The sequence below is a fragment of the Pleurodeles waltl genome, chromosome 4_1 (genome assembly GCF_031143425.1).
Source record: "Pleurodeles waltl isolate 20211129_DDA chromosome 4_1, aPleWal1.hap1.20221129, whole genome shotgun sequence".
Taxonomy (NCBI): Eukaryota; Metazoa; Chordata; class Amphibia; order Caudata; family Salamandridae; genus Pleurodeles; species Pleurodeles waltl.
The window spans coordinates 783,833,627-783,854,344 of record NC_090442.1 but is presented as its reverse complement, the minus strand read 5'-3'; the positions used below and the strand labels follow the sequence as shown (position 1 = coordinate 783,854,344).

At 46.1% G+C, this 20,718-nt stretch overlaps 1 protein-coding gene across 1 annotated transcript in view; it reads left to right on the top strand.

Annotated features, from left to right (window-relative positions):
- Positions 1-20,718, top strand: part of LOC138288582 (regenerating islet-derived protein 4-like) — a 61,728-nt gene that overhangs the window by 19,857 nt on the left and 21,153 nt on the right. The window contains exons 2-3 of the mRNA XM_069230086.1: positions 5,530-5,609; positions 9,821-9,918. Of these exons, the coding sequence (XP_069086187.1) occupies positions 5,543-5,609; positions 9,821-9,918 (165 nt within the window). The 5' untranslated portion in view covers positions 5,530-5,542. The remainder of the gene's footprint in view (positions 1-5,529; positions 5,610-9,820; positions 9,919-20,718) is intronic.

Here is a 20,718-nt window from a genome sequence, read left to right as displayed (position 1 = left end):
AATAGGGTCTGTTTTATTTAAGGCCACATGGGCGAATCAGAGGATTTAAAAAAAATGTAGGGGCATATTTACAAAACCATTGTGCCACATTAGCGTATTTTTTTTCACATTAATGTGGTGTTAAGGAGGCATTTCTTCACGCCACATTTACAAAGTAGCGCAATGCATGCATTGCAACACTTTGTACCCGCTTGCGCCACATTATGCCTGCGCCAGGCATAATGCATGCAAGGGGGCGTTCCCCCATTAGGAGGCCCAGAAAAATCGCGCAGTAAAATCTACAAGATTTCAATGCGCCATTTTTAGCATCATTTTCAATGCCTGCCTTAATCAGGCGTTAAAATGACGCTTCGATTGTATTCAATGGGCCTCCATTGACGTTGATGGATTAGTGCCATTATTTTTGGTGCTAATCCACCAAAGCTCCACAATAGCATAAACATTTTTGACACTATTGGCGTAACGTGCGCCGTGGTGCGCCGTATTGTGTAAACGGCCCACACGGTGTCGTTAGGGGGGCGCAATGGGGCGCAAGAAAAGTGGTGCATCATCTATGATGCGCCACTTTCTTGTAAATATGCCCCTTAATGTGAGAAAACAAAGTCAACTTGTGAAGCTGATGATGGGCCTGAGAGGTGCGCCTGTTTGACTCCTCTAGCTGTGATATTTTTTCTAATTGGTTCACTTTACACAGAGTACACAATAATATGTTTATCAGAGATCAATACGTAGAGAATTTGTATAGTTCTGTCTGGAGAGGATGTCAACTCTAATCACAGATTATTAAAGCTTGGAGGTGAGCAAAGTTCTGCGATTGCATGAACGGTTTAAGTGAAAGCTGCAGGTGTTGACCAAGAAAGTTAATTTGGTTATTTAGGGCGTGATTGTCATTGAGCAAGAATCCTTGAATTCTGATTATTTTAGTGTCGGTGGGGGCAGTATTCCCAGTGTGTAGGCTATTGGGAAGGAAGGAGGGCAAGCTTACAGAGGCTGATCTGGAAAATTTAATTTTTGCTGGAGCTGCCACTCATAATTGTTTTGAGACACACAGAGGGAGATTCTAAGGGAGATGGGGCTTCATACTTGACCAAAATGTAAGACTGGCAGAACCCATCATACACACACATTTGGAACTCAGGTCATTTTTTCGAGGGTCTCGGACAGCATAAACATGAAAACATGGAACAATAACATGGTGAGCAAAAGAGTCCTGTGACATCCCAGTTCTGTGTCAGCATAACCTAAAGGAATGGACTGAGTTTCAGCTGTTGAGAGAAATTAATATGGAAGGATATCAGCCACATGAGCGCTGAGCCCACTTCCCTGAATCAGTCTCTTATCGTGTCCCGGGAATCTTTATGGCCCACTGTATTGATTGCTGACGCCACAACCCAGGAGAAATAGCATGGCTGTGTGATGGGTATGTACTTCTAGGAGACTTGCCTTAGCAAAAAAGAAGGGAGATTCCATACCATGTAGAAGCCCGAAATTTGGTTGGTGTGTAGCTCTTGAATGGGTAGCCGCCTTCTGGACAGTTGTTGAGTCTCTCAATCATCAGCTTCGCCATAACGTTGTCAATACAGGAGGATCTGAGATATAACAGTAATTGGTGGCTGCGTTTGGCTCAAGAGAGTGGTATGTTGGCGGTGTTGAGGTAAGGATTCATTTGGAAACCATTTTTTTGATAATGACACTGACGTCAGAAGCCAAGAGTTCTGCAGAGTGAATGGTAATTGAGGTTGGGCAACAGAGAAAAACATAAAACTTGGTGGGTGGTTCTGAAAGACCAATAAGTGGTTTAGAATGCAGATTTTGCAATTATGTGTCTGAATTTGCTAATTGTATAGACTTTGGTTTGGGCGATTTGTTAATAGGTGCATTTAACTCGCAGTATAATGTGAGTGGTTTTCCAGGACTCAGAGACTTTTTTTGTCTGCATTTTCAATAGTCCTTGTGTAGGCAAGCTTCAATCTGCAAGTCGCTGTCCATGAGAGGTTTGGAGCAGGGCCTCTGTACATCCACAGTGTATAACTGATGTCACTTTCACCCATTTCAATATTGCTGAGTTTACCTAGCTCATAAGTATGGAAGGCCAAGTTGATTTTACCAGGCTTGGAACATGTGACCTTCATAATACACCAGGGTGCATATTCACAAGCCCCTTGCTTCGCCAGTGCATCGCTTTTTGTGAGGCATTGACAACGCATAGTGCAGACTCATATCTTCATGGCTTTTCATGGCCTCGTTGATATGGTGTAAGGCAACGCAGCGCAAGTCACTGTGGTGCTTTACATTGTGTCAGGGAAGTGTACTATGGGTGTTGCGGTGGTTGTTCCCATGTAACTCCCATGGGTGTTGACTTATTCCCTTATTTACAAGAATCGGTAAACCTGGAAATGTGCCAAAACTGTACACCTCCCCAGGGCAGGCGCAACGAGGAGAAATATATTAATTTCTCCTTGTTATTTCCAGGATTGTTTTTGTGCTTGAATATGCCCCTTTCTCCACAAAATCAATCCTGCTGACAACGCAGACACCCTTGCACCATGGTGGTGCTAGGCAGCAATGTGTGTGCCAGCTCATGGGGGGGAAGGACAGAAATGCACTGTATCTTGTAAATACAGTGGATTTCTGCCCTGCTCCACGTTGCTTGTAAATATGCCCCTTGGTGACAGTAGCAAGTACATAACTCACTGAGCTATCTTGCTATGTAAAAAGCATTTCAAAATAAACATGCAAAATCGGTGCCGTCCACAATATTAAAAAAATTTAAATATACATGTCACTAAGATAAAAATATCTTCTAAAAAATAGAAAACATATTGCTATAAATGCCTTGTCAACAGACCCTTTCACAATAGAGTTATAATAGTTATAAAACTTTGGCAAACATTAAGAAAGTTTGACTCGGCTCCTTCAGATTTGAAACACGTAACGTTTCCTTTACTTGCAACTCAGTGTTGAGTTTTGATTGACAGAAGCATGGGAGAGGATTTGTCTACATGCTAACTTAGGTCACTGGTTAATACTGTGTTATCAAATGTATTAAAATGTCTATAGAGATGAATGATTGCTAATGAGGAGTTCATTTCCAAGAACTGAACCCAATTAGAATTGTTGTGGACCTTAGTGAACCATCCCTCTCCATCACTTGCTGTTCCATTAGAGTTGGGATCTGGGGCATGGTCTGGATGGCTAATATGTGAACGTGTTCAGACGATCCTGTGGCCTATCCCCATCATCGTAAATTATTTTGTTACCAGCCTGCCATACCTAGCCAGAATCTGCAGGCCCTGGACTGTTAGGACAGAGGGTCAGGCTGACGCCATAAAATTGGTGCCCATCTGTCTGTCTGTAATGCAGCCATGACCGTATGAGGTTGTACCGTGAGGGACTCAAGATAGTAGCCATGAGACCCAGCTGCCCGCATGAAATAACTGGAATCTCTTGAAGACACTGGGGTTTATTTAGACGCCCCTGGCGCCGCCGATGCGTCACTTTTTCCCATATAAAAGTGACGTGTCAGGGGCACAAGGGGCTAATAAATATTGTCTTTTGCCAGCAGGACCAAACGTTGTGCATGGCTTTGGGCTCATACTGGGAAATGGGCAGGTACGTGTGCACCCCACCCACTGGACAGCAGTAACAACATGACGGCTAAGGAGTGGGGGCCTGAGACTTTGGGGCGTGGTCCCAGTGGCCCTGCCTGGACCACACACATTTGCCTGGAGGATCAGTGGCGTACCTGGACTAAGGAGAGGTCAGAGTGCTGCTGGAGTCCTGTGGCGACAGGGAGTCCCTAGACTGAATTGATGCTCGAAGCAGGTGCACAGATGCACCAGAGTGAGTATATGCCTTCGAGACAGTGCTCAGGGTTCGGGGATGCCATTGTGAGGAGTGCTCCCTCGCCTGGGCCACTCCATTTTTCTTTGCTGGGGGATTTGTGTCACTCGACTGTCTATGTAGAGCCACTAGCTGGGCTCAAAATACATTTATTGCTGGTTTAAGCTGGCAGCCCAAGTGGCTGCTTGTGCTGCCCACATTATCAAAGCGTGCAGCTGCTGGGTAAGGGGGTGGGGATGAATGGGGACATCGATCTAGGGACAAAAAAGTATAGCAATGGTAGATGGAGAATGGATTCCGCCCCCTCCTGGAGGGGGGGTGGGATATAGAGTTGTGCCATTGGCTGTGCTGATCTTGGTGCTCTCAAAACCCAGTTGCAATACTGTAATCCATGCGCTAGGACTCCCCCTAGAGGTTGGGTTCTGACCATCTGACTTAATGAGCGGTGGTTTCAATTTGGGGTTCACATCTGTTGTGTTCCCAGTACCTAAGAGGTTTAAGAGGGGTACACAGCCATCCTGGAAGCTGAGTGCCTAGCCATAAAGGTGAAAGACCTAGCTGCTGTGAAGAAAACACAGGCCAAGAAGCGCAGATGCACCAAAACATCAGGTGACTCTGCCCCATGGGCGACAACTGACTAAAGATGTACACTGCATACTTTGGAAGCAGCATCCACTGAGACCATCTTCAAGGCAATTCAGTCATTCTGCATGACCCTGGAAACTAAAATAAAAGAGGTAGGAATGGATGTCATGTTTCTCCACCATTCAGTGTGTAGGCAGGATGTTTGAAGCTAAATTTTGAATTGTTGAACTAAGGAGTTCATCCTGGAACTCATTACAACTATATCTTACCTTTCAGCATCTTCCAAGGTGTCGGAGGAATAGGATGAGAATGCCAAAAGGAGAGCGTGGAGAAATAATCTCAGCATGATAGGGTTCCCAATAGACAGTGAAGGCATCCCTTCTGAAACAATTATAGAAAATTGGATCACCTCATTGATGCTGTCAGATAAGCTCTTGCCCTGCTTTATCCTGGGAAGAGCAGACAGGGTTCTGGCACAACAACCTCTGCCGGGTGACCTCCCACAATTCCTTTTTGCTGGAGTCTTCAACTGCAGATGCATGATCCTTAGAGGAGCCTGATCTCTTGGGGCGCTGAGATTTCAGTCTTCTCAATTCTAATTTTCTGTGACTACACTCACCATGTGCAGAAACAGAGAACATCAATCAATGCAGTCATACAAAAGAAAAAGTCTATTAACTTGAAGTACATATTCGTTTTCCCAGCAGGACTAAGGGTCATCTACAACTCGCAAACTTTTGCTTTGAAAAGCCACTTCGATATTCAAAATGGTTAAAAAAAAACACCCTTTTCTACTGATACTCCTGTAATTGTACAGAGTGTTGGGCTCATTACATTGTGTAATTGTGTAATTTTTATTAAATTACATTCTCTGTTTTTTTTTAAAGAGTTGCATGTCTGTGGTAAATGAGTTGGTGTCTTCGATTTGTTTATAAGGCAACCGCATCTTCTCTTTTTCTCAACTCCAATGTTATGTATGAGTAAACCTGCTAGAATACAACTAGAATACATGTAAGGGAATGATTCCCTCTAAATGTTGTAATGTTGTTTGTACAGTAAGAATCTTTTATCAAAGTCTGTGTTGTTTTTGTTTCTGTTTAGGGGTCCTTTTGCAATGGCTCCATCCACCTGGGTTAGCATGTGCCTTCTTGCTGGAGTTATAGGCAGTACGTTGACTGAAGGTGAGTACTTGAATACAATACCACATGTTTCTATTTATTTATCAATCAGTCAATCAAAAAAATGTATATAGCGCGCTACTCACCTGTGAGGGTCTCAAGGCGCTTGGTGGGGGTGGGGCAGGAGGGTCACTGTTCGAACAGCCATGTTTTGAGTTTTTTTCTGAAGAGCAGGAGGTCTTTGGTTTTGCGGAGGTGGGTGGGGAGGGAGTTCCAGGTTTTGGGGGCGAGGTAGGAGAAGGACCTGCCTCCTGCGGTGGTGCGTTGGATGTGGGGGACTTTGGCTAGGGCGAGGTTGGCTGATCGGAGGTTGCGAGTGGGAATGTGAAAGTTCACTCTTTCGTTGAGGTATGTCGGGCCGGTGTTGTGGAGGGATTTTTGTGCATGGATGAGGATCTTGAATGTGATTCTCTTGTTTATGGGGAGCCAGTGAGGGGTTTTGAGGTGTGGTGAGATTCTTTCGTGGCGGGGGAGGCCAAGGACGAGGCGTGCGGCTGTGTTCTGGATTCTCTGGAGTTTGCGTGTGAGTTTGAGTGTGGTGCCGGCGTAGTTTGAGTGTGGTGCCGCCGTAGTCTAGTCTGCTGCTGATGAGTGCATGGGTGACTGTCTTCCTGGTCTCTGGGAGAATCCATTTGAAGGATTTTGTTAGAGTGTGGAGTGTGAGGAAGCAGGAGGAGGTAAGAGCGTTGATTTACTGTGTCATGGAGAGGGAGGGGTCCAGGATGATGCTGAGGTTGCGTGCATGGTTTGCGGGGGTGGGTGGGGGTCCTAGGGCGGTGGGCCACCAGGAGTAGTCCCATATAGTTTTGTTGGGGCCGAAGATGATGATCTCGGTTTTGTTGGAGTTAAGCTTTAGGTGGTTAGTTGTCATCCAGTTGGCGGTGTCAAGGAGAACTGCGTGTAGGTTGGTTTTGGCGGTGGTGGGGTTGCGGGTGAGGGAGAGTATGAGTTGGGTGTCATCTGTGTAGGAGAGGATAGTGATTCCATGTGATCGGAGGATGTTGGCTAGGGGGAATCATGTAAATGTTGAAGAGTGTGGGGCTGAGAGAGGACCCTTGGGGGACTCCGCAGATGATCTTGGTGGTGGTGGAGTGGAAAGGTGGGAGGCGGACTCTCTGGGTCCGGTCAGTGAGGAAGGAGGTGAGCCAGTCTAAGGCTTTGTGGCAAATTCCTATGTTGTGGAGGTGTGTGCAGAGTGTGTGGTGGCAGACAGTGTCAAAGGCTGCAGAGAGGTCTAGAAGGATGAGTGCGACGGTCTCGCCTTTGTCGACTTTGGTCCTAATGGCGTCAGTGCATGCAATGAGGGCGGTTTCCGTGCTGTGGTTCTTGCGGTACCCGGATTTTGAGGGGTCAAGAGTGTTGTTTTCTTCGAGGTAGTGGGATAGGCGGTGTTGACTAGTTTCTCGGCGACCTTGGCGGGGAAGGGGAGGAGGGAGATGGGGTGATAGTTGGAGAGGATCTCTGGGTCGGCTTTGTTTTTTTTAGGAGAGCAGTGATTTCCGCGTGCTTCCAGGGGTCTGGGTAGGTGGCGTAGTCGAAGGAGGAGTTGATTATGTTGCGGAGAATGGGCGCGATGGTTGGGCTGGCTTTGTTGTAGATGCAATGTGGGCAGGGGTCGGAGGGGGATCCGTAGCGGATGGAGTTCATGTTTTTTTTGGTTTCTTCGTGTGTGGTGGGGGCCCAGATGGAGAGTGTGGTGGGGGGTCATGAGTGGGGGTTGAGTTGGGTGAGTGAGGGGTGTGTGTGGTGGGTGTGTGTGGTATGAAGCTGTTGTGGATGTCCAGGATTTTGTTGTGGAAGTGGTTGGAGAGGGCGTCACATAGGGGCTGTGTGTGTGAAGGGTCTATATTGCTGGCTTTAGGTTTGGCTAGTTCATTAATGATGGTAAAGAGTTCTTTGCTGTTTTGAGAGTTGTTGTCAAGGCGTGTCTTGTAGTGGTCTCTTTTGGCGGTGCGTTTGAGTTGGTGATGGGTGTGAATGGTGGCTTTGAGGGTGGAGAAGTTGGTTGTGGAGAGTTCTTGTCGCCATATTTTCTCTGCTTGGCGGCATTTGCGCTTGGAGTCTTGGAGTTCGGGGGTGAACCATGGGGCGTTCTTTTTGTTGAGGGTGGCGATGTGTTTTCTGAGGGGGCTAGTGTGTCTGCGCAGGTGATGATCCATTTTGAGAGGTTGTGGGCTCCTGCGTTGGGGTCGTTGGTGTGGAGGGGGGGTTGTGAGCCATTTGGGAGTTCAGGCGTTCTGTGGGGATCTTGTCCCACATGCGGTAGGGTGTGGTATGTTGATGGTGGTGTGTGGGGGGTTTGGCGAAGGAGAAGTGGACGCAGTGGTGGTCAGTCCAGAGGAGTTTGGTGGTGTGGGTGTAGGCTATGTGTTGGCTTGAGGTGAAAATTGCGTCAAGCGTGTGTCCTGCTGAGTGGGTGGGTGCGGTGACTAGTTGTTTGAGCCCGAGGTTGGTGAGGTTGTCTATGAGGGATGATGAGTTGTGGTCTTGTAGGTTCTCCAAGTGAAAGTTGAAATCACCGAGGAGGATGTAGTCTGTGGAGGTGAGGGCCTGCGAGCTGATGGTGTCGGTGATGGTGTTGCAGAAGGCGGGGCGTGGTCCTGGTGGTCTGTAGATTAGTGTACCTCTGAGGGTGGAGTTGTTGTTAATGTGGATTAGGAAGTGCATGTGTTCTGTGTTGTCAGTAGTGTCTTGGGAGCTGGTGGTGACTTTGATGGTGTCCCTGTGTAGGATGGCGATGCCACCACCTGGCCTGCTGAGGCGGTCTTTGCGTTGGAGTTTGTATCCCTTGGGGGTGGCGATGGCTATGTCGTGTTCCGAGGAGGGGTTGGCCCAGGTTTCCGTGAGGAAGGCAATGTCGGGTGAGTGTGATGAGGTCCCAGAGTTCTATGGCATGTTTGTGAAGGGAGCGGGTGTTGAGGAGCAGGCAGTTGAGGCGGTTGTGGTGGGTGGTGCATGAGGGTGTTGTTGCGGGGTGTGTTCTGGTTGTTGGGTGGTGTGCTGCAGGGCTGGTTGGTGGGGGCAGAGCCGGTGTGTGTTGTTGGGTGGGTCGCTGTGGTTGGTGTGTGGTGTGAGGGAGGAGGAGCAGGAAAAATGACAGGTGTGGCAAGTGAAGGGTCCGTGAGTGTATGTGGGGCTGGAAAGTTATGGCTAGTCAAGCGAAAGAGGGATGGCAGGAGGCAGGAAGGCACACAGACCAGCCGCATAGCAAGGAAAACTGATGCCACAGTGTGCACTTAGGTCCATATTTATACTCTGTTTGCGCTAGATTTGCGTCAAAATTTTTGACACAAATCTGGCGCAAACTTAACTCCATATTTATACTTTGACACTTGACCCGTCCAGCATCAAAGTTATGGAGTGTGCGCCATTTTTTAGACGTGAAAACCTACCTTGCGCTAATGATATGCAAGGTAGGCGTTCCCGTGCAAAAATTGACTTTAAGTCATGTGTGCCTTATTTATCCTCCCGTTTCATTTTGACGCACACAGGAGTGGGCGGGCCTTAAAAAATGGCGCCCAGCCTGATTTGTGCTGTTTTTTAACGCCTGGGTCAGGGCAGGCGTTAAGGGACCTATGTGCTCATATCCATGGTGGGAGACCATGGAAGCAGTCCACAGGTGCCCTTCCCTGTCCCCAGGGACACCCCCTGCCACCCTCGCCCACCCCAGAGGACTCCCATGGATGGGGGGCCCCATCTAGGGTAAGTAGAGGTAAGTATTATTATTATTTTTTTTTAGGTGGCATAGGGGGTCCTAACTTGGGCCCCTCTACATGCCACTGTACCCAATGGCCATGCCCAGGGGACAGAAGTCCCCTGGGCATGGCCATTGGGCAGGGGGGCATGACTCCTGTCATTTCCATGGGGGTTGTACGTTAAAAAATGGCGCAAGTCAGGTTGGAACCAATATTTTTGACTCTAACCTGACTTGCACCATTCTTTGACGCACAACCCCCATTCTTCCCTACGCGGCCCGGTTAGAGTCATTTATTTTGATGCTAACCAGTCCGCAGCGCCGGCTAACGTCATTCCATAAATAAGGCGCCCGGCTGGCGCATTGCAATGGCGTTAGCTGGCAGTAAACTTTTTGACGCAAACCTGTGCTGCCGCTGGTTTGCGTCAAAAAGTATAAATATGTGCCTTTGTCTTAATATCCTATTTTAAAATATTACCTTGAAAAAAAAAATCATTTTGTATTTTCTTAAATGGTGCAGGTGCTGCTGTGCGGTCCAGTTGTCCTCCTGGGTGGTTCTTTTACACGTCCCACTGCTATGGCTTCACTCAACATGCCTTACCCTGGTCGGATGCTGAGGTAGGTGCCATAGATCCTTGCTGTAGTAGGACTGATGCTTGCAGCAAGAGGAGCCCAGAGCTGCTGTCCTAGAGGGAGGAAGGTTTCAGGCCCAAGAGCTTTGATAGGACAAATTCCTCCAGTGTTCTTCTCATCCATTAATGTTTACTAGTCTCTTTTGGGGTTATTGTTATAAGCTGAGCATGTTTCTGCATGAATCTTATGATGAAAATTAAAAAGAACCATGGTCCAGGATTTAGCAAAACTATACTCTTACTGATATTGATGGAGGGAATGTTTTCTCCTGTCAGCCATTTCCTAATCACAAACCCAAGGCTTTGTGACTGATTGGTCACAATTTCAGGAAAAATTTTGTGATTGCTATCATAAGACATGGAACGAAGTCCGTGCCCTGGATACCACATGATAAGGGGTAGGGGAGCATCCCCTGAAACCCTGGCTCAAGTAAAGAGATGAAGGGGATGCCTCTTGCATTGGTATGAGTGAAGGTTCAGCAGTTCTTACTAAGCCAGATGTGTGTGAGTAGGCTGTGACATCTGAATGGTGACCTCACTCATTATTTTAGTTTAACTCTTTCATGTGAGAAAACACCGGGTTAGCCATCTAGCTAATACTAGCAGTGTTTTTGGTGACAGTGTTACTAATAACAAGTGTGTTCCTTTTCCAGGTCATTCCAGTCTTCAGCATGGCATGTTAATAAATATTAAGTTGTATTAGTTGGATATGGTTGGTGTTTGTTCATCTGATGAGCAACAGCAGGGCAATTTACTACATTGTAAAGACACTTAGGTGGCTAAGGATCTTTATGACACTTCATGACTAGAAAGGGGGTGACGTTGGAGAAAAGTTCATGTAACAAGAGCCTCAAACAGACAGAAGAGCATTTGATTCCATAAGTACTATTGTACTAAAAAATCCATGTTTATCAGAAGAATACAAGGAAAACATGAGACGATTGATAGGTATCAGAGGTACACTTTTATGTAAGAGGGTGTAAAAACAAGGAAAAGTTGGTAGATGCCATCATCGATAATGTTTGGGCAGACTTGTTGCCCAGAGTGGCAGTTGCCAACAAAGATCACAAGCATTTGCAAAGCATTGGGTCTTGCATTTGCTCTTGTTAGAGCTATTAGCGTTGTAAACTCCTAACCGGACTTTTCTTGCCACATAAATTGAAAAGTAAAAGTAAAACAGTTTCACATAAGTGAGCCGATTCAAAGGGCCATGGCCGCCTTGAGCGTGAAGGAGACACACAAAAGGAAAAAGAAGTTCCCTTGCAGGCAAAAGTATTGGCAAACGTGCAATGAGCCATGTAACAGGGTCGATGTCCAAGGTGGTAACCAAACAGCCTGAATTTGAGACAAACGCAAAGCATTTACCAATGATAACACAGAATTTGTGAAGGGCAAGCCCATGAAGGAGCGATAGTGATGGGCGTGAGGTGGATGTGGTTAAAACCCAAATAGATAACAACACGTCGGAAAAGCTGTGCTTGCGCTGCTATGCTCAACCTAAAAAGGAGCAGATTTAGGATGTGAAAGATAATAACTGGGAGGAAGCAATACATGCTGGTAATGTAACTACCATAAGAATGTGATGAGAAGTCGTTGGAAGGGAAGAGGAATTTGTTTGAGGGTGTTTTGCCTGTGTGGTGCTCTAGGGGGTGCCCTGGTTGATATGAATTGAGTGTAGTCTCAGTGTGGCTGACAAGTGATATGTTGGTGCTGTTGGTTATTGCTAGGTCGGTGTTAGTTGAGGTGGCCCCTAACAGGCTATTTGCGGCAGAGTATCTTTAATAGCAGATATCTTGGTTGAATGGCTGGAACAGATGTTTCTAAGAAAAGGGTTCTCTGTGATGGATAGCAGTGAAGAGCTGTGTTCAGAGGCGATGAAGCGGTCTCTAAGGTACAGCTTCATTGCACATTGATGTACAGCGTTGTATAAAGCACAGACTGAATGACATTTAAAAGAATGAACAGGGTAATTGATTAAAGCCTACTGGTAGCCAATGATAATGAGTTACCTTGGAACAATGTTAGGCATGAAGAGCAGTACAACATTTTGCAAGAGGAGACAGTCCATTTATTCATAAATGAGGTGGAAGGGTTAGAAAAAGCATGGATGTTCAATGATGAAGCTGTTGTTGGGTTGGGTGGAAGGGATTCAAACTCGCCTGTTTGGCCCACAAACACACATATTTGAGTCTTTATGACAAAAGGAGTAGGGCAGAGGAATATTTTGGTGAGGGAGAAGGTTACCCTGTGCCTTCTACGTGGGAGTGTAAAAGTACAACAGCTTTCACGGAGTCCACATTAACCCATAAGCTTTCTTTTATTAAGAAATTAACGAAAAACATTAATAATGAGTGTAGAAATATCGTATTTAAATTAAAACACTATATACATACCTAATTAGGATAATGCCTACCAAGGCCAGGCCATCTATTCCATTTTGGCAATTCATATTCACATCCATACAGTCATAAAGATTGCTTTATTCTCAGCGCTCCATTAAGTCATGCAGGGGGACTCAGATGCACCCAATGTTTCTCAGCTGCTCCATAGTTTGTAATATGTATGTTCGAGCTTCATTGCTGACTCAGCTTAGCCGAAGAGGCGACGGGAAAAGTTTCCTACTCCAATCTCCATTTTTGTGCATTTAAAAGACGTAGCATTAGCAAGACCAAAAACCTGGAGAGTCAATGTTGGCAGAAGCCCATTAGTGCCTGCGTGAGAGGATGAACAATTTATGTAGCACTCATCTGCTCAAGTTACCTCAACTTACATACTTCTGTATGGGACCTTGCCACAGAACATGCATCCAGCTTCACAAGTTTGGTTGCATTTCGCAGACAAATTCGAGTATTTGTCAAAAATGTATTAAGACTTTCTGACGTAATATTGAACGTGCCTCAATTTAGAGAAACTAGAGTTTTTCGGGATAGAGTGCGTTTTAAGATTAATTTCCTTCCATTCATTTTCCATGGGGCCAAAATCTGGATCTTGTATTTTTATTTTTTTATGTTGAAGGAATATAGCGCCAGATTTAAAGAAAAGTGTCGCAGCGCGGTGCTGTGCCAAAATTGGCAGCGCCGCACTGCATCACTTTAGAAATGCAGGGATGCGCCGTATTTAAGGGAACACAGCACACCCCTGCGTTTCCCCCTGCACTGGAACTAAATATAGTTGCCAACGCAGGCATCCTTGCGCCATCGTGCTAGGATGTCTCTGTTGAGGGGTGTGATTGTTTATGTGCGGGAAGGTGTCCCTTCCTGCACATAAACAATTACTAATGGCGATTTGGCACTTCTGTGTGTGCCGCAGAATGCCAAAGCATCATTTTCAAATGATTGTTTATGTGCCGGAAGGAACACCTTCCCGCACATAAACAATAATTTCTGGCATTTTGCTTTTTCTTTGCGTGCGGCAGAATGCAGCACACATATAAAAAGCAAAAAACGAGGAGGAATAAAAAGTATTCCTCCTCGCTGCGCCCTGCTAACGGCACCCCAGGTGGTGGCGTTAGATTTTGGCGCTGCCTCACATTTACAAAATTTCATAAATCTGAGTCAGCGTCAAAATGCAATGGGTGTTGCTGTGGCACGCCCACAGCAACACCCATTGCACGCCCCTTCCACGCACAGTGCTGCATGGGAAGGGGCCGTATTTACAAGGTGGTGTTAAGCCACAAAAAGTGGCTTAACCCCACCTTGTAAATACGGCGCTGTGCTTAGCGCCATAGGAGTGTCACAGAAAGTGACGCTCCTGTGGCGGTAGGAGCCTAAAAGTACAGCCCATAATGAATTGTGAAAGGGCGAAGGGCCTTGACTGTAAAAACGTGATAGAATTAAGTAGGGATCGCTGTCTCCTAAAGCTCTGAGCCAAAGAACTCCTTAACAGAAGATAGCTTCAAGAAAGGTCCCCGAAGCACAATCCCATATGTTTACTGCGAAAGCAAAAATGGAAGCGTCCTCCGAGGGCCCAGGAGTTGTGCTTGTACTTTGACAGAGTGATTGAATCCTGGAACATTTGTTCAAAGCAATGGATGACAATCTGTCCAGAAGCAATTAAATGCTTTCTTCTAGTTATTTGACCCCAAATGTCTTCCTGCACCAATGTCTTCGAAGTGAGTTGTGAGGGCAACATTGTATTATTGCAGCAAGTGTGAGACGTGATGCAGGTGTTGATAGGTTGATGAAGGTAGTAGGGATTCACGCCTTCTGTGTGTTAGGCAAGAGGTAGGTGAATTTGTGGACTGGGGAGAAGGTGATACTGTGCAACTCTAAGTGGCAAATGTATTTAAAAGTCATGCAGTGCAGCTCAGCAACCAACCTTGCAGCTCTCCATTGCTGGAAATGTCATCTCACTTCTTCCCAATTTAAGGAAGTGTCACAAAACAAAGTCTTAGACAATCTGTAATCGAGTGCTCAGCAAAGGGGAATAACAGCCATTCAACTCCTCAGGTTGGGGAGTGGAAGGCCCATATTTGAACAGCAATTGTGAGCACTCCTTGAGACAGAACCAGAAAGTATTTAGCCTACCACACAAGCGATTCTTCTTTATTGTCAATGTTCTCTTTTTATTAGATTTAGTTCTAGCCAGCTATGCAGTGTTTTGTAAAGATATGGCAATAGGCTTGAGGGTGAAACGACTTACAGTGGCCCCTTTCATTCAGAGGCACATGCACACTATGGGCTTCATACATGCGTACAGGCTAACAGAGGTAATCTGCTGATGTAAAATAGGGTGCGAGTTTAGAAAAGGGTTTCCAGTATTTGCCTTCTCCATAATAGGTCTGTGTGCTGACCTATAATAAATATGCCTAGGATGTCATGGAACCCCAGCTTCTCCTAGAAATGCATCATTGTAGCACTTTAGAGAGATGCTTTTTTGAGCACTGGTCTATGATAGGTCATGCATCTCAGACACATAGTAATAAGGTGCATTGTCCAAGGCTATACAGAATATCTGGACTAGGAGCTAAAAGTAACCCTGGAAATATATTAACTCCTGTATCTTAAAGTACTAATTAAGTCTAGTGAGTGAACCTGGCTGTCTTCAGGCGGATTTGGGGTCAACCGATGTGTATGCCTACAAGAAAATTGTGTCTTCCTGAGGTGCACTTGGCAAGAATAGATTGCGAAAGATCTCTCCATTAATTTGTCGTTAAAAGCATATTCCTGCTTCTCAGACTAACATGGATTTTTCATGTGTCCCATATGACCCGTCCAGCCCTGTCTGGGCCATGCTGCAGCATGGACCACACTTGAAGCTACTCCTGAGGCTCCAACTATTTAATCAAATCCATTAACAGAAGCTCTTATGAGCAAAGAGTTTCCCTGATGAAGCTTTTCCAGGTTGACCAGAGAAAACTTTTAGCATTGACAGCTTGGTTAATAAGACTTAAAGTCGAGCACCAATATTTGCTTCAGTACATAAAAAGTATACTATGTCTTTGGACTCCTTCACAAGTGGCCCCATCATACCGTTTGAGTGGAAACAGTTTCTGTGGGGACAGCAGTACGACCCTCCTACATGATCAGAATCAACCATGGTTATCAAAGTTCGGACAGTGTTCAGTTGCTCAACAGTCCAGAGATGGGTAAGTAGGGGGAAACGTCTTAGTTCACCTACGTTCTGGTTATTATGGGAGACATACATACAGAGTGACGTAACTGGGTCCTTGCCGGAAGTGGTGTGGTTGTGGTGGTGGGGGTGTTCGCTTACTACTGACTCATGGCAGTAATATGCATTCCAGCAAATAGTTAACATTAGGAAGGTAAAAGCTCTGACATGGAATGTACGAGGCCTCAATAGCATGAAGAACCAATATAGCTTACATGCATATATAACGGGTAGGGGCCCTCACATAATAATGTGGCAGGAAACACACTTAACTAAAAAATAGAGCCTTGCCCTGCAGAGAAGATGGAGGAGAGGTGCACTTCATGCAATCCACAGCTTATGCCAGGGGAGTGTTGACCTGAGTCAGTCCGGAGGTTCCTTTTCAGATGAATCACAAGCTCATAGACCCAGAAGGGAAATAGTTAATTTTGGGTGGCAGACTTGAAAGCACAGATCAATAATGGTTATGCCCCTAACAATGATCAAGCAGCATATGTTGTCAACACATATAGCCATCCTGGATACAATGCCCACAAGTCATTGGGGGAGAGTTTTATTTTATCGTACTCATGTAGATAGATCCCATCCTCTGTTACCAGCATCTGCCATTGTAGGGTCGGCTAATGCCTTCAGATACTGGATTGACAACTGGAACCTAACCAACTCCTGGCATGCCCATCATTCAGGGTTGAGGTTTTTCTTCATTTTATTCAGGCATGCATGATCTATATGTCCACCTGGATAGGTTCTTGTGTTCCCCAAATATGTATGCCGTGGGGACCAGTGCTCAATACCTGACCACAATCGCTTGAGTATGTCCCTGCAGTGGAGTGGAGATAGGGCAGAGATCCAACACATGCAGGCTGACTGTAGAGGTATTAAAAGATCAAACTTCCAAGGAAGAAATACGAGACAATATCCAAAATTATTTCAGGGAGTACAGCCTCATCCCACCTCAGATAACGGAGGCATTTAAGGTGGGAATCTGTGGCAAGTGTATGGGGGCCTCAGTGAGAATCCGAACCATATGGCTCAGGGAGACAGAGCAGCAGGAACGTCATGAGGGATCTAGAAAAAGGACATCTAGAATTAAATGACAACCCGGATGGAGCAAGTCAGAAGAATGTTTAATGTTTGGAAATAGTGAACGGTTTTGATTACAAGGAATACTTGGTGAGGGCACATAGGGAACAGGACAGAACAGACAGTAAATTAGCGTGTCTAATTAACCAGCAAAAACAAGAAAGTTTCACAGTGGAAATAAATCCTACCGTTGGGGATAAGAAGTTCATGCAATGAGAGGTAAATCATGCCTTTGTAGCGGCTAAACAAAGCGACCACCCAGCAGGCACTGCATCGCCTTTTAGATGCAGTGCGCTTAGCCTCTAACTCCTGAGAGGAGAGAGAAACGCTAATGAGAGAAATCAGTGCGGGGGAGGTGAGAAGTGCTATTAAGCTCATACCGAGGGACAAGGACACGGGCTCGCATGGTCTCCCTGCTGAATTTTACATTATTTACCTAGAACAACTGACATCTATCGTGACTTGACTGCTCTACTTAACGGAGCTAAACCGACGAAGAGACTGGCATCATGCCCTCAGTGGCAAACATGGTAGCTCCCGAGATGCATCACAGCCTCGGACTAACCACAGATTAGAACGTCCTTTGCAAAGTACTTGCTGCTAGGATCCTACCTCACATGACACGGATAATTCGTGAGGATGAGAACAAATTTACTCCAGGAGCAAACATAGCGCTGAATATCAGAAGGCTAGTGCGGATACTGGGCCAGTCGGGGACTGCAGATCCCCATGCAATTCCACTTTCCATTGCTACAGAAAAGGCATTTGATTCCTCACTGTGAGACTGTTCGTTGCAGCGTAGGAACGGACGGATCTTAGTAATGAATGTTTGAGGTGAACTCTTTTACTGTATATGAACCCAAGGGCCAGTGTCCGCATTGGCCGAATCGGTCCAGGGAGTACAATATTAGAAAGGGCACTCGGATGGGGTGCCCCGAACGCCACCTCTCTTTTCAATTGCTGTGGCCCCGTTGGAAGAGAGGGTTAGTACTGGGGGAATATACAGGGGGCTCATGGCAGGAGGCGTAACACATTATACCTCCCTTACTCAGACGATATTCTGTACTTACGGGATGGACAGGCGAACCTGGTGGGGGTGATGATATCCTCCCTGAGTCTGGGGAAGTATCAGGGTTGAAAGTTAACTGGAGCAAGTTAAAAAATCTTCCCAGTACAACAGTGGGTTGTGGATATTGAGAGCCCTATTATACCGGCGGGGTTGATGTGGGGGAGAGACCCCTAGGAGTCCAAATACCCAGAACTGAAAAAGACCTGATGGAGGAAAATATCAGACCTGTGATTAAAGTTATGAGAAGCAGAAAGATATTTGGAAAATGCTGCCACCAACAGTGCTGGGTAGAGCTGCAGTGTCAAAAATGATAATGCTGTCACGATTGCTATACTGTGGGTCACACCGACAACAGTTGTCTCAAGTCAGGAAAGCTCCCTGCCATGACGTACCTTGCGCTAAGTGTGCTAGTTTTCTATTGAGCGACACCCGGGATTGCAATACTCCTCACCATGAAGGCCAGGGTCCCTGGCCTAAAAATACATGCTGCTGAAAAAAACACAGCAAAACAGGGTGTCCAGTTACTTTCAACCGGCAGACCCTAGAGACACGCAACACCCCCCACCAGGAGATGACACTGTGGCGCTGACGTAAGAAGACCTCTTGACCTCCTCACAGGACTTCAAAAAAAGCTACGGGAGGAACTGAAGACCGACCTGTCCAGCTCTTTAGACACCCTCTACTCTGACCTTACCACTCGAACCTTGGCACTACAGCAAAATGTTGATTTCACGGGGGCACGCACCCTAGACTTGGAAACCAAATGTCATACTTTGGAAGAGTGCTTAGGGAAACTGGAAGGCTCCTCCACCTAACTTCAAGAACATCTGCACACTGTACTCCTGAAATGTGAAGAACTCAAAAACCGTTCTAGAAGAGACAACATTTACCTCAGGAACTTGGCGGAAGGCATGGAACGTCTGGATCTCAAATCTTTTGTGATCGGCCTGTTCACAGAACTTCTAGGAGATAAATAGGTGAAGATTAAACTGGAACAAGTCCATCGGGTTGGACCATTGGTGGCAAGTGAGGGCAAACAGCCCTGAGATGTCCTGGCGAAGCTCCATTCTATTAGGGTCAAAGAAGCGATCTTACAAGCAGCATGAAATGTGGAAACGGTCTCCTTCCAGGGAATGACATGCTTTGTATTTCAGGACATTACACCAGCTACTTTAGCACGGAGACTTCAATTCGGATCAGTTACAGATTAACTTCTCCAAGACCACATTAAATACAAGTGAACCTTCCCATTTGGCTTGGCTTTCGACTATCAGAACAGACCATATCATTTTACAGACATCATAGAGTCAGCAGATCTCCTTGTTCTGCCCCCTCCAAAAGGTAGGACCCTCAACTGCTGATTGCCCGGCGGGAGTAGACAAGGGTTCCCTGCTCCCTCAGAGACACCCGGGATAACAAGGGAAGAGATGGGGCCATGGAAACTCTGGCTCTCCCCAGCATGAAATTTGAAGGCATTGGTCACTTGATTGACTTGACAGTACCCTTGAATTTTCCTAACATTTTTGTGCTATTGTTATCATATTGTGATGGGTCGGGCCCCCTTCGGCTCAAGACTGTCCAATGTATATACAGAGAGCACACTACCCTCCTTTGAAAGGTAATGACTTTGAAATCCACTTGCTTCAACAAGGAACGCTATAGCGGGAACTAACCTACATGCCTGCAAAGTTACAGTGCCACTACAGGTTCTATTCTTTTAAGAGAATTATATTCCCAGTAGTTCACTTTTGGTGTTTATATTTGTTTTTCATGAGTGTCACTTCATTTAATTGATTTGGGGGTGATGATGGGGACTGGAGTGGGGGCTTTCTCTTTTTACAGTGGGGAAATGCAGATAGCTCAGTGAAGATAGGGTCAGCCGGAATGACCACATAATGCGACAATATGTGATGCATTATCATGACATTAACAACATTGACATGGAATGTAAGGGGCCTGAACTCCCCAGCCAAGCTTCATAAACTATGAAAATACATTTTAGATACTAGACATGACATAGTGTGCTTTACAGGAGACTCATCTCAAGCGGAGCGAAGACCATAGATTACGTCATAAATCCTACCCTACAATTTCCACCTCTTCCCACATCATCAAACTTAATGTAGTGACCATCTTTGTCCATGCTCCCTTAAGTTCCAGCCCTCCAGTCATAAATCAGACAAGGAGGGACGATTCCTGATATTGAAGGGGAGCATAGCAGGTTATTTGTGCATTATAACGACTTTATTTGCCCCCAGTACCGCCCAAGCAGCTTTCACACAACCCTGCCCTGTACAGTTGGAAGATTTTGCAGAAGGAGAGATTATCCTCATCAGGGGTTTTAATCTCACCTGGAACCCAGCTCTCAACAGCACATATCTGACTCGGGCAGCCACTAGGAGCCTCCCTAAAGCCTTAAAAACAATACTAAAGGACACAGGACTAGCGGGGGCATGGAGGTATGCCCACTTGGAATCTAGGGACTACAAGTTCTTCTCCCAATCCCATTTCACATATTCTTGTCTCGACTATTGCTTTATAAGTCAATTCCTCACATACTCCATCCTGAGTTCGGACTTCCACCCCATAGCTCATTAGAACCATGCCCCTATGGCTCTGACTCTGGAGTGGAACCTCCCATCTCCAAAATATTGTCTATGTTTTTTTCCCAAACCCTTGGTAAGAGACTAAGGGCCAGATGTAGGTAGGCTTTTGCGCCTCGCAAACGGCAAAAAACGCTGTTTGCGAGGCGCAAAAGCCCTCATGCGACTCGCACCGCGATGTAAGTTGATTTGTGACCGCGAAAGCAGTCGCAAATCAACTCGCAGTTACTATCCACTTGAAGTGGATGGTAACTCAATCGCAAACGGGAAGGGGTCCCCGTGGGACCCCTTCCCCTATGTGAATGCTCACAAAATTATTTTTTCAGAGCAGGCAGTGGTCCTATGGACCACTGCCTGCTCTGAAAAAAACCGAAACAAAAGGTTTCGGTATTTTTTTCTATTTGCAGCTCGTTTTCCTTTA